The sequence below is a fragment of the Eschscholzia californica genome, unplaced genomic scaffold (assembly GCF_041429995.1).
Source record: "Eschscholzia californica isolate CP2 unplaced genomic scaffold, dmEscCali1.0.p SCAF_4, whole genome shotgun sequence".
Lineage (NCBI taxonomy): Eukaryota > Viridiplantae > Streptophyta > Magnoliopsida > Ranunculales > Papaveraceae > Eschscholzia > Eschscholzia californica.
Genome location: NW_028238461.1, coordinates 33,381,470 through 33,394,322, shown reverse-complemented (window position 1 = coordinate 33,394,322; position 12,853 = coordinate 33,381,470). Strand labels below are relative to the sequence as shown.

At 38.0% G+C, this 12,853-nt stretch overlaps 2 protein-coding genes across 2 annotated transcripts; both read right to left on the bottom strand.

Annotated features, from left to right (window-relative positions):
- Nucleotides 1-7,619: 7,619 nt before the first annotated feature.
- LOC147544214 (Tetratricopeptide repeat (TPR)-like superfamily protein) lies at nt 7,620-10,646 on the bottom strand. The gene is made up of 5 exons (XM_086637822.1): nt 9,419-10,646; nt 8,757-8,909; nt 8,591-8,662; nt 8,215-8,379; nt 7,620-8,064 (listed from the first exon to the last, which is right to left on the bottom strand). The coding sequence occupies exons 1-4, from the start codon at nt 10,613-10,615 to the stop codon at nt 8,260-8,262; spliced, it is 1,542 nt and encodes a 513-aa protein (XP_086493948.1). The 5' UTR covers nt 10,616-10,646; the 3' UTR covers nt 7,620-8,064; nt 8,215-8,259.
- A 742-nt stretch (nt 10,647-11,388) lies between these two features.
- LOC147544213 (uncharacterized) lies at nt 11,389-12,366 on the bottom strand. The gene has a single exon (XM_086635654.1). It carries the CDS (start codon nt 12,364-12,366, stop codon nt 11,389-11,391), a length of 978 nt encoding a protein of 325 aa, XP_086491780.1.
- Between the last annotated feature and the right edge of the window lie 487 nt (nt 12,367-12,853).

Below are 12,853 nucleotides of genomic sequence, written 5' to 3'. Positions count from 1 at the left end.
GACTCTTTTGTTCCACTTGGTGAGGTGCTGACTCAGATTTTTTAGGTCAACCTGAATGTTGCAATTATTGGTCCACTTATCCGCAATAAAGTCGTGGCAATCGGGGTGCGACATCCAAGTACGAAGAAATTTAAAGGGTTTGGGTTTAATCTGATCATTATCAGTGTCTGACAGTAGAATGGGAAGGTGATCCGAACCCACTGAGTCAAGGTGGGTAATGCAAGAAAGCTGGTTGTTCTGTAACCAGAAGAGATTGGCTAAGGCTCTATCAAGTCTCTCTTGAATGAGGTTTTCCCCGGATTGCCTATTATTCCAAGTGTACGGATTACCCTTATAACCCATATCTAACAGCTGGAGATGGTTGATGTAGGACAGGACCTTGGGAAGGTGAGATTTAGTGGCGTTGGATCCTCCTTCTTTGTCTTGCATGTCTAGAATAGTATTCAGGTCCCCAATGATAATCCAGGGAGTGTTGCTGTCCACCTTAAGGGATTCTAGGGTTTTTCACGGTTTAAGTTTGTTTTTGTGATAAAGGCAACCGTAAAACCCTATAACTATGTTATGGGTATTATCTGGGAGTTGTAAATGTCCGCATGAATAATGATAGTATCAGAGTATATACTTGATAATTAGCTTCATAAGGTGCTTTCTAGTAGTAAAAGAAGAGATGCCCCTCACATTCCAACTAAGGATGGAGGGGCCAGGCTTAGGATTTGTGCTCATAGAAAGCCTGTCACCGAGGGAGGGCACCCACCAAGAAGGGAAATATAAGGTAAGAGGTGCCTCCAGCTAAGCCCAGGCTAGACTCAGAAAAGGAGCACTCTCTCTAAGAAACTATATAGGTCTCACAAAAAAAAATATAAAGGCGACCCCAGAAGTGGGAAAGCCCAAGCAGGGAAGCAGAAAATAAATAACCCGACGGAAGTAAGAATCAAAAGAGCTAAATAATAGTACGGCAGAAAGGAAAAAACTAGGATTAGCAGTAAATATATTATAACTACGACTAAAGAGAGAATAAAGAAAAAACATAAACAAACCAGAGGCTAAACTAAGAAAGTAGTCTACGAACTAAAAGCCACCAATTAACTATCTTATACTAGTTGATGGGGTTACCATTACAAGATAAACACTTAAACAAGAGATCCTGTGAAATCAAAACTAACAAAAGGAACTAAAGAAATAAACCAACTGATCATAGGACTGAAGGACCCCTAATACAAAACAGAATTAACACTATTCAAACTAAACAAAAAACAAAGATAATTAATACTAAGCAGACTTCTAAACCACCGAGAACAGGCTATTTATTGTTCCCCTCATCTTAAATTTCCGATAATTGGACTGAGGATTCCAACAGAGAATCAACAAATATATGCCTGCGACGTTCTTCCTGACTGTCAATGGATTCAGGAGGAGGAGTATACCAACTGGCTAGAATAGGAGAAGAGTGGATGATTGACCCAGAAGAGTTTCCAGAGTACCAGACTTGAGGACTACCAGGATTAGACGAACTGCTTCCCTGAATTTGATCTTTGGCTTTTTTGAACAGGGCTTGTCTGCGAACATCCTCTTCTATTTTGACATCTATCAACTCATCAATGTACTTCCGTTTCCCTTTTTACTGAAACAACTCATGAGGAGGGATAGGAGTGGCCTGAGCGACAGAAGTAGAGACAACAGACAGAGCCCAGTTCTCAATGGGACCATGAGCAATAAAATTGACCTCCATAGGGGTGCTATCGAGATGAGGTTGAGGATTGGTGCAAGGAGCAACAGGTTGTTCAACCACTCTACGCTTGTGACAGATAGCCTTAGGGAATTTGAAATAGCTAAAGTTAATAGGCTTACCACAGTCCATGAATATACAATTGAGAGTGGCTAACAGAGGGGTACGCACGTCGTACATGAACTGAATCCTAATGCTTGAATTAGTAACCATGCTGACATTCTTGGGTTGAATCTGAATAATGTAACCCATGCAAGAGAAAATAATTTCTAGGTCGTGTCTGTTTTGAATTAAAGAATGGAGCCCTGAAAAACTACACCACATGGGCCCCTGCATGAGTTCTGGCACCTCACAATTAAAAGGGAAATCGACCTCTTGCATGACTACTAGAAAGCCTCGAATGATCCACGAACGACCTTGGTTGATCTCATTCACCACTCTGAGATTTCCAGGTTTAATCAAGAAATTATTAGGACCAGTAGCTGAGGGGGTGATACGACACTCTCTAAAAAACCTAGATTGAGCAGACAGATGCTTTCTAATGAAACCTATACCGTAATCGTAATGGCAGCAAAGACGAGCCAGGAATCCAAAGGATATGTCTTGAAGTTCCCTGTTTTCAGATGGCTTAGGATATTTGATAGTAAGGTTGCCATAGTCTGAAAGCCTTAGTTGGATGGCCATTAGACTAGAAAGCTCTTCGATATTGGCAGTAGGGTTAGACGTCATTAGAGGAAGGTCAGAAGGTAAGAAGATGAAGGCAATTCTTCTTACCCAGAGAACCCTAAACTTTAATAGAAGAACTGACCAAAGAAAGGGGCGAGAAGCAGATAAAAACCAATTCCCGAAGTCGTCATTTAATGCTAGCTCTGATCAGAACCACCACGTGGCTAAGAAACTCGAAGAGATCACGCTAAGAATCTAAAGAAATATTACAACTAACCACCACTTGTAAGAACTGAGAGGACGAAGCTCTAAAAGAAGGCCGAACGTCAAAAAACCCTTGGAATCCGGCGCATGCGATGAGGATCTAATGAGTAGCTTTTCTCGATTAAAGATTTAGTTAATACACATGTTAATTAACCGATAATAAGTTGACAGATGTTAAAAGAGAAAAAAGATCAAAACGAAAGACTTATCTGATTTGCGCTGATTGTCTTTTCTTTTGCGTCTTAATTAGTTTGAGCTTTCGTTTCCCAAAGAGAATAATCAGTGTTGGGATGGAAACCTTCCTTATTCTCTAATTAAAACCCCCCTTTATGATTACTTTTTCCAAGGTGCACTAGATTTGGTGGTTGTTTGTTGAGATCTATAGTTGCATGTGTGCTATGATGGTTAATTTTATCTCTGGTGAGCCGGCAGTTGTCTCTGGTTAGGGTTTTGTGAAGAAAAGGAGGGGAGAGACAATCGCCTTGATGACGTCAGGCGAGTCTCTCTCTCTCTCCTCAAAAAACCCTCTTCATGGTCACCAACTTCTAGCTTAGGTTAGGTGGGACTAATTTTATATACTCCTTCAAATGCTCAATAATTACTTACAATCTACAAATCTGGACAGTAAGAACCGTCTTCCTTTCCAACAAAAAAGAAAAGAAAGAACTGTCATGGAAGATTTTAACAAAAGACAATACAATAGACTTCTAAAACAGAAGAAAGAACTGTCATGGTAGATTTTAACAAAAGACAATACAATAGACTTCTAAAACAGAAATACTACTGTGACACAAATCCTAGTGTTGTGTTTGGTCTTTTCTTAATGGGTTATTTCCTAAACGATCCCCTAATTTATGACCAACTTTCCGCGTATCCCTCTATATTATAAAAAATACCCAGATGATCTCCTTTTTGTCGTCAACATCAAAAGACCGTTAACTTTATTCTCTGACATATTCAACTTTTTTTCTCTCTCTAAAAACTCTCTCCCATCATCTTTCTATTTCTGAAAATACTCTCTCTCTTTAAAAACTTTTCAGAAACTAATATTTATACAACAATTTCTATTTCTTCTTTCTATTCATTTCAACAAACTCAGAAAATTTTAAAAGATTTATGAAGAAATTTCAAATCAAAAGTTTTAATTTGATCTGAGTTTTCATTTGATAAAAAAGAAATTCAATGTGAGAAGAATGAGTTGAAGCTTTCTTCAACGATGGTTTTGGTGTTCGTCATCAAACCGTACTTCGACTAATGGTGAAACCATCAACTTCAAATTTTGTTGGAATCTTGTTTCGTTTCTTCTTTGTGGAGGGAAAAAAGGAGTGAGAAAATATTTTTGAGGAGGGAGATCAAAGAGTGTCTTTGGACTAGGGTAAGAGAGTTTTCTTGAGTTATTGTTAAAGTGTAAGATGATGTTGGTGTTTTTGATGGTTGAAGTGTTAATATGATGATGATGTTTTTGATGGTTGAAGTGTTAGATGATGATGATGATGTTTTTGATGGTTAAAGTGTTAGATGATAAAGATGATGATGTTTTTGATGGTTGAAGTGTTAGATGATGATGATGATGATGATGATTTTTTGCTGGTTGAAGTGTTAGATGATGATGATGATTATTTTTGATGGTTGAAGTGTTAGATGACGATGATGATGTTTTTTATGGTTGAAGTGTTAGATGATGATGTTGTAAGAGAGAGATAGTTTTTAGAAAGAGAGAAAAAGAGATTTGGATATGTCAGAGAATAATAGAATGGTAGCTTTGGAAGAGAAAATATAAAGTTAACGATCTTTTGATGTTAACGACAAAAAATAAAGAGCCATCTGGGTATCTTTTATAGACTAACGAGACTACGTGGGAAGTTGGTCATAAACTAGGTGGTTATATGGAAAATAACATACTGGATGTTTCAATTTATCCATGGTTAATGTTAAAAAAAATTCTTTAATATCTGGCTCGTTTGTTTGTTTTTTTCTGAATAGTTGATTCAAACTAATTTTAGATTAATTTGGATCATACACAACAAAAAAAATTAGTTTGAAAATTAAGAACCAATTGTCTGAAATAAGGACATAAAATTCATTCAAATGAACAACAATGTGGTGTAGATTCTAGATGGAGGTATTTTGAAGTCTTAGGTTCACCACTGTAGTGTAGTTTCTAGATTCCATTTAGATGAACCCATTGTTAGATATGGTACCTATTCAACTAACACTTCAGATTTCCTTAAATAAAAAAACAAACATCTGAAATCTAAGGGAGGGGGTAGTGGTTGGGGACATTAGGGGGCATTTTCATGTCCCCCAATGTCCGTGTTATTGGTTGGGACATTTGAAATGTCCCCAAATGTCCGTGGTATTAGTTGGGGACATTTCAAATGTCTCCAAATGTCCCCAGATGTCCGTGTTATTGGTTGGAGACATTTCAAATGTCCCCAAATGTCTGTGTTATTCGTTCGGGACACGAAATTAGGGACATTTCAAGACAAATTGTTTTTGGGGACATTTGGAGACATTTTAGTGTAAATTTGGAGAGCTTTTGGAGAGAAAATGTCTCTCAAAATATGGAAGACACTTGGGGACATTTGAGTAAGGAAGATAATAAAAATAATTATTATTACCAAATCATATTATAATAATATTATCTTATTATTATATTACTACATTATTGTATTATTATTATTATTATTATATTATTATTATTATTATTATTATATTATTATTATTATTATTATTATTATTATTATTATTATTATTATATATTTGAGTAAGGAAGGTAATAAAAATAATTATTATTATCAAATCATATTATTATAATATTATCTTATTATTATATTACTATATTATTGTATTATTATTACATTACATTACATTACATTACATTAAATAATAAATATTTACCAATTGTCCATCAATGTCCACAGATATCTACAGATGTCTACGAAAGTCGAAAAAAATATATTTGGAAATATTAATTAATTTTTTTTATTTCATATGGTAAGACAGTAATAATATTAAAAATAATAAATATCAACTAAATATCTATCAATGTCCACAGATATTCACGGGTGTCTACGAAAGTCGAAAAATATATTTTCAAAGTAGTAGGGCAAATTTATTTCGTATGATTAGACAATAATGATTACATTAAAATAATAAATGTCTACCAACTGCCATCAATAATAATAATAATAATAATAATAATAATAATAATAATAATAATAATAATAATAATAATAATAATAATAATAATATCCACTACACATTTTGTCCATGGATTAAATATGTTGAAATGTCCCCAGAACATTTTGTCCATGAATCAAATGTCTTGAAATGTCTCTGAGACATTTTGTCTATGAATCAAATGTCCTGAAATGTCCATAAAGACATTTTGTCTACGGATAAATGTCCCGAAATGTCTTGAAATGTCTTTGGAACATTTTGTCTCTAAGTGTCCTCCAATGTCCTGAACCACTACCCCCCTAAATTGATATGAAAAGCAATAAAATAGATACAACCTTAACATTGTGTACGGAATCAAAATGTTTTGGGGTTGAAAGAGGGAACACTCTTCCTTGTCTTCATTTTCTGAATAGTAAAAGAGAGAGGGAAGTGGGTAGGCGCGTCATTCCACCTTTTACGGCCGTGGGAGGGAATTAGAATCAATAGAAACCATGAAACGGGGGTTATGTTTGTGGATATGTTGATCGTCTCTTGTGGGAGACTTGAAGGTGCAGAACCGCAGAAGTGGCCACCACTGGCACCACTTCTTTCTTTTTGTCCTTTTCTTTGTCTTTCTTCTGACTCCCACCTTATATTAGAAAATAGATACAGTAATATAATGAGACAGAATAGAATCCCCCTTCTTTCCTCTTACTCTTGGGTCTCTCTCTCTTAGCGCCCCACGGATTGAGGCAGTCCGGGGGCACTCGGATTGGGCTTAATCCATGCTGGGCTTTAACAGCTTAGACACACCCCAGCGCAATCGTCCTCGGACGTAAGGCCACAAAGAGTGCCAAGAGAGGGGTGGGCAAAGAGCAAAAGACGGGGTGCTTCTAGGGGCACCCTTAACACTTTTCAAGCTCATCCAAACAAACAACAAAATACAAGATGAAGTGAAATGAAAACAAGAGTCTCAAATTTCACTATCAACTACCTTGTTTCACACAGTAATAAAACCGTTTGAAACAATGCTGTAGTTCCAAATTGCTTACAGGAGCGGCCAGGCTCTGGACTATAGGTGGGATGTCAATGCATTTCGAGTGGGCTTGTGAGAGCCGCCAAAAAAATCAAGCGTCAGGCAAGCTGTTGCAGTTAGCCAAGAACAATATTTGTGAAGCTCACTTTAGTTTATTGGTAAGAAGTATAACTCTTATGTGGAGAGATTAGGTACAAATCTTTTCCGATAACAATAATGATTTGCATTCACCAAGCTTTGCTATGATAAAAAGAAGGTTAAACAACACCAGTGTTTCATCATAGTTTGGATCCACAATCGAGTTGTAACACTTCCGTCTCTCCACTTAAGAGAGACCACGGATCCACAATCGAGTGGTAGCAGGCGCAGGGACCTGGATCGCCACATAATACATTTACAAACACACTTACATGTACGTTACCGCTGTAAACAAGGGAGAGGAGGGACCATAGCTGCATTTTGATTGGCGTAAGGAGTCTCACTATTTCCCTGATATAAAATATGCATTCTAAGCTGAGACTACTTGGGTGGTTTCCTGTTTTTCCCGTGTTATCTACTAGCCTTCAGATGGAACAGAGACTTCTTTAGAGTATAACTATAGGAGATCTCTTCTCCTTCAAATATTTAGGTTCAAACTGTTTCTGATAAAAAGCTCCGAGGAATTGTGTTAACTTAAAAGAAGGAATTGAACTTAAAAATGAGAAACAACATTTACTGTTACAGTAAATGATAGTGATATCAGAAGAAATAAGAGATGCAAAGAGATTCAACCGTAAGTGTTAACTCAATTAATATCAAAATTTGCATGGAACAAATGAATGTAGAGTTTCATGTATTTTATGCCAAACTAGCTGTCAATGGAAATAACTTAAGTCGATGATGCTACCTCCTTTCATGTTAAGCCTAACCACTGAACTCAACGCCAGAAGATACAGAAACAAGAGTTAACTATTCACAACCTATACAGTGTACAAACACCTACCTGATTTACAGTGTGATTCCTCCATAGCTGATAACCTTTATCCATGATATCAGCTGACTTTTGTATATGCTACGTTGACAACGGGACAGTAGAGCGCACAATTCAAATCAAGCTAGACTTATATGCAGCTTGGCGATGCTAAACTTGTCTTTCCATCTCACAAACCCACATACTTTTGATAATGGTGAACCGTGAACATATATAGAGATTGCTCAGCTGATAAGATAACTGCTTCAAGTAAAAGATAGAACACATAGTTAAGAGATTTATAACAGCTCAAAAAGGCTATCTTTTCCCTTTACAACTTAATAAAAGATATAGAGGGAATAAAGAACAGCATGGGTTATGAGCAACCTGATTTTATACTGGGTCGGTTACCTGATATTCACACTCCATCCCTGGAACCTTGAGTGACTATCATTGTTAAAACGGTGTAACACCATATCTCTTTTGAAGAACCACTGTTGCAGTTTGCAGCAACTCTCGTGCTTTCCTGTCAGGTGTGCATCCAGCAGCTTCCATTTCCTTGTAGATTGCGGATACCTGATCAACAAAATCAACCAAGATGAAATGAGTAAAACTTAATGCAAAAAAGAGAAAATATCAATTCCTTCAAGTAACTATAGATGCAGGAGAAACCAGAGGGTACTACATATATGGGACGTTCTAGTTACACTACAATTTGTCGGACGAAAGTGATTTAAAAAATCTAGATTAACTTTTCCTTTTCTTGAGTATAGTTATCTCAACTGACATGTTCAAACTTTTTTGCTCTGATAAAAGCTTTCATGAGAGTGCTGTAGGTGACCACATCAGGACTAATGCCCTGCAAAAAGCAACAACCATACCATCATCAGTACTAGTATAATTGGCATGTCAAAGACTACAAATACTGGGAAATAAGTCAAATATCAACTCACACTTTCTTTGATGTGATGAAAAACTGACAACGCCTCCAAGTGCCTTCCAGCAATACCAAATGCATTTATCAGCAAGTTCAGCATTATGAGGTTCGGTTCAATTCCTTCTGCTTCCATGAGCTGAAGAACCTTAACAGTTTGTTCACACAATCCCTGAATAAAGAATTCAGCCATAACAGTATACATGTTAGATTAGTTCGTCAAAACTCAAAACTATCAAGAAAAGAAACCATTTCATTAATATATAGCTGTAAAAGAGCTAAACCATGACAAAAGTGCAAGAAATAGATTAAGATAGCATTTGATACAACTCATTGTGTTAACTGTTACCCTTAAGGTATATGCGTAATATAAAGAAGACCACAAAAAACAGTCTGTCATTTCATAGTCTGATACACTTTCCAAAATCATAAAAGGTATTTCGTGATTCCGTCTGGTGCAGTTAAACCATCGGCAAAGGAATATATTCTAAACCTAGGGAAATTGAGAGGCAGTGGAGAATGTTAGACTCGTATGAGTACCTACAGTAAGAACACATTCTTTTCCGCACAACCCTTTTCCGATCTAAACAATAAACTTGACAACTCATTTTAACCTGTGCAATTAATCGAACTAGCAACAGAAATAATTAGGTATAGCCTATCAAACAAGGTAAAATATACCTGTTGAGCATAAGCATTTGCTAAGGCACAAAACATGTTAGCAGAAAGTTGTACTCCTTCAGATTTCAGAGCCAATAAACACTCCTCGGCATTTTGATATCTCCCATATTGCCCATAGATATCAACCAGAACAGCATAAATAGCCCCACTTCTCCAAAGCCCTCTAAGTTTCATACTCTCAAAATTCTTCTGAATCAAATCCCACTTCCCTTCTTCCCCCAATCTACTGATAATAGTACCAAACGTCTTTGGGTCGGGATATAATCCTTCTTCTTGCATCTGTGTAAAAAATTCTAAAGTTTTACCAAGATCACCACGTTTACAATGCCATCGTATCAAAGAATTGTATGTCATTATATCAGGTTTTATACCTTCTCTTTGCATATTTTCGAACACTTCAACTGCTTCATTTAACTCACCGTACTTACCAAATGTATCAATTATACTATTATAGAGACGTCTATCTAGCGGAACTTTCAGCTCTGTCATTTCTCTCATGAGTTCTGTTGCTTTCTTCCACAACCCATTATCTCTATAAAGACCAATTATCTTACTATATACATGTGAATTCAAACAAAAACCCTTAAATTTCATCTCACTGATAACAGACCAAGTATCTTCTAATCGACCAGAGGAAACATAATACTCAATAAGAACTTCATAAGTTTCTTGATTCTTAATAATTCCTCTATCAAGCATTTCGTCGAACAGAGTATTTGCAAGTTTTAGAAGCCCTTTTCGAAGAAAACCCCTTAGAAGAACATTATAAGCTCTAACTTGAGGCTCAAATCCTGATCTTTTCATCTCTTGGAAGATTGAATCAGCTTCTAGAGTTCGACCAATAGTTCCCAATGATTCAATCAAATTAGTATAAGACATTGAATTAGGGTGAAACCCTAGAGCTTCCATTTCAGCAAGTAATGACATAGACTTATCTACATTACCTTCATTACAATGCTTTCGAATCAAAAGATTGTAATTCTGGCGGGAAATTTCTTCAAAATCTTTGGTGATAGCTGAGTGATTAAGAATTGAATTGAAATTTGAAAACTTTGGGGCTTTTTTTATTCTTCTATGTTTGAATGGGGTTTGGGTTGATTTTGGTTTTGAGAAGCTGAAATAGATATTGGGAAGAGAACTAGAAACGCCATGAGTGGATGTAAGTGAAGGTGGTGAGAAAGGGAGTTGAGTAACCATATATGGAGTTGTTGTGCATAAGCATAAACTTGATTTTTTTGAACACTAGTACTAAGTAGTGATGTTATAAAGGCCACGCCGGCCCAGGTTGGGCCCGAGACCGGAAGCGAGACAAACCCCATCCCTCTCTTTCCTTTTTGCGCCCCCATGTCGCCACACGGGAGGGACATGGGGACGTAAAAAAGGAGATCCTATCAACTTGTTCCGACCTAGGATAATAAGCTCATGAGCTTGGTCTTACTTCACCGTCGAGAAACGAAAGAAGACTTCCAGCCTCTGGTAGGTTGCATCTGCATTTTTTCGTCCAAAAGGAATGACCTTGTAACAGAATATACCTTTTTCCGTGACAAAGGCGGTTTTCTCCTGATCGTCCGGCTGCGGCGACCACCAGCATATCGATGTGGGGTAGTGGGAAAGAATCTTTCGGGCATGCTTTGTTCAATTCTGTAAAGTCGATAAATACCCTCCACTTATCGTTCTTCTTCTTTACAACAACCACATTAGTTATCCAATCTGGGTAGTGCACTTCTCTTACTGCCCCCAATGTCAAGTAGCTTCTGGATCTCGTCATTAATCACCTTGTTGCGTTCTGGTGCGAATTTCCTTCTTTTCTGCCTGACAGGAATGTGAGAAGGACCTACCTGTAGTTCATGGACTATGATGGAAGGGTCTATCCCTGTCATATCTGCATGAGACCAAGCGAAACAATTAGAGTTGACGGTTAGGAATTCCACGAGCTTTTCTCTGAGAGTAGGAGTAAGTTATGCGCCAATTTAGACTTTGTGCTCTGGTATGTCAGGGTGAATTTGGACTTCGTCTAGCTCTTCCATGTTTGGTTGGTTGAGGTTTGAATTGGAGGACACTTCATTCTGTAATTGATACAAGGGCTTCTTGGGAGCCTTCATTGTGTTCTTGAAGCAATTCCTGGAGGCTCCCTGGTCTCCCTTAATTTCGCGTACTCCCCAAGGTGTCAGAAACCTCAGTACTTGGTGGTATGTTAATGGCACTGGCCTCATCTCATGGATCCAAGGTCTTCCAAGGATCATGTTATAAGCAGATGGGCAGTCCAGTACCACAAAGGTGATGCTAAGGTTGATCCCTCCTGCATATACCGGTAACACGATCTCTCCTAATTTATACTTATGTTCTCCCTTGAACTCTATAAGGACAGTAGACCGTCGGCAGATGCTTGACTCTTCTAGTCCTATTCCTGGCAAGGCATGAAGAAACAAAACGTTAGTGGAATATCCATTATCAATGAGTATGCGTTTGACTAACACATTTGCAATAGTAAGTGAAAGAACAAGATCGTCATGATGAAGGTTGATGACCCCTGAGGCTTCGTTGTCAACGAAGCTGATGATTTGGTTCGTGAAAGTCGGGGCAGAAGCTTCTATTGATTGGGCACTTGGATTGGTTGTTATTCGTGCACTTTGTTTGGCTGTTGAGTGCCTTACTCCACTCACTTTCGATCCTCCTGTGATCATGTTGCAAGTCTTTGTTGGAATTGGCTCACTTGGCTCTTTAGGTCGGGCATCTCCTTGGGACATAGTCCTTTTGCCTTTATCTGTCAGTAAGTCGGTGAGGTGACCCCTCTTTAGGAGCTCAGCAACTTCAAGCCTGAAGGCAATGCAATCTGCAGTAGTGTGCCCATGGTCTGAGTGGAATTCACACCATTTGGTAGTATCTCTTTTGTCGCTTGGCGTCTTCTTCTTCCCTGGCCACCTTACCGTGTTACCTATCCCCTTCATTACTACTATCACCTCACTTGGTTCGATGTTGAGGTTCTACTCTGGGATCTTGGTACGGATGGGTTCTTGTGGCTTCTCGGTCTGACGGTTAGGTTGAGGGTTGAATGGCCTTCTGCTCTCTTTTGGAACTAGTCGTCTGGTTGGGTACGGATCATTGCTTCTGGCTTCTGATCGTCGTTCTTATCTTCTTGAGTTTCGGTCTCTTGACCTATCTTCTAGTGAGTAGTGGTGATGTCAAAAAATGGTTTCCTGTTAAATCAGCATAAAATAGGGAGTTGATGCATGACAACCTCCGTTATATATTAATCCTCCGTTATGTTGGGGATTGATTAGCTATGCGTTCCTGCTTCCAGCTCTGCTTCTCTTTGTTCCAGCTCTTGGCTCATGTTCCTCGCTCTTTGCTCCTTCTCCTTGCTCCTTGCTCCAGCTCCTTTCTCCTGTTCGTCTGTTCCCAAGGGGGGGGAACCTGTAAGGGGTTCGAAAACCG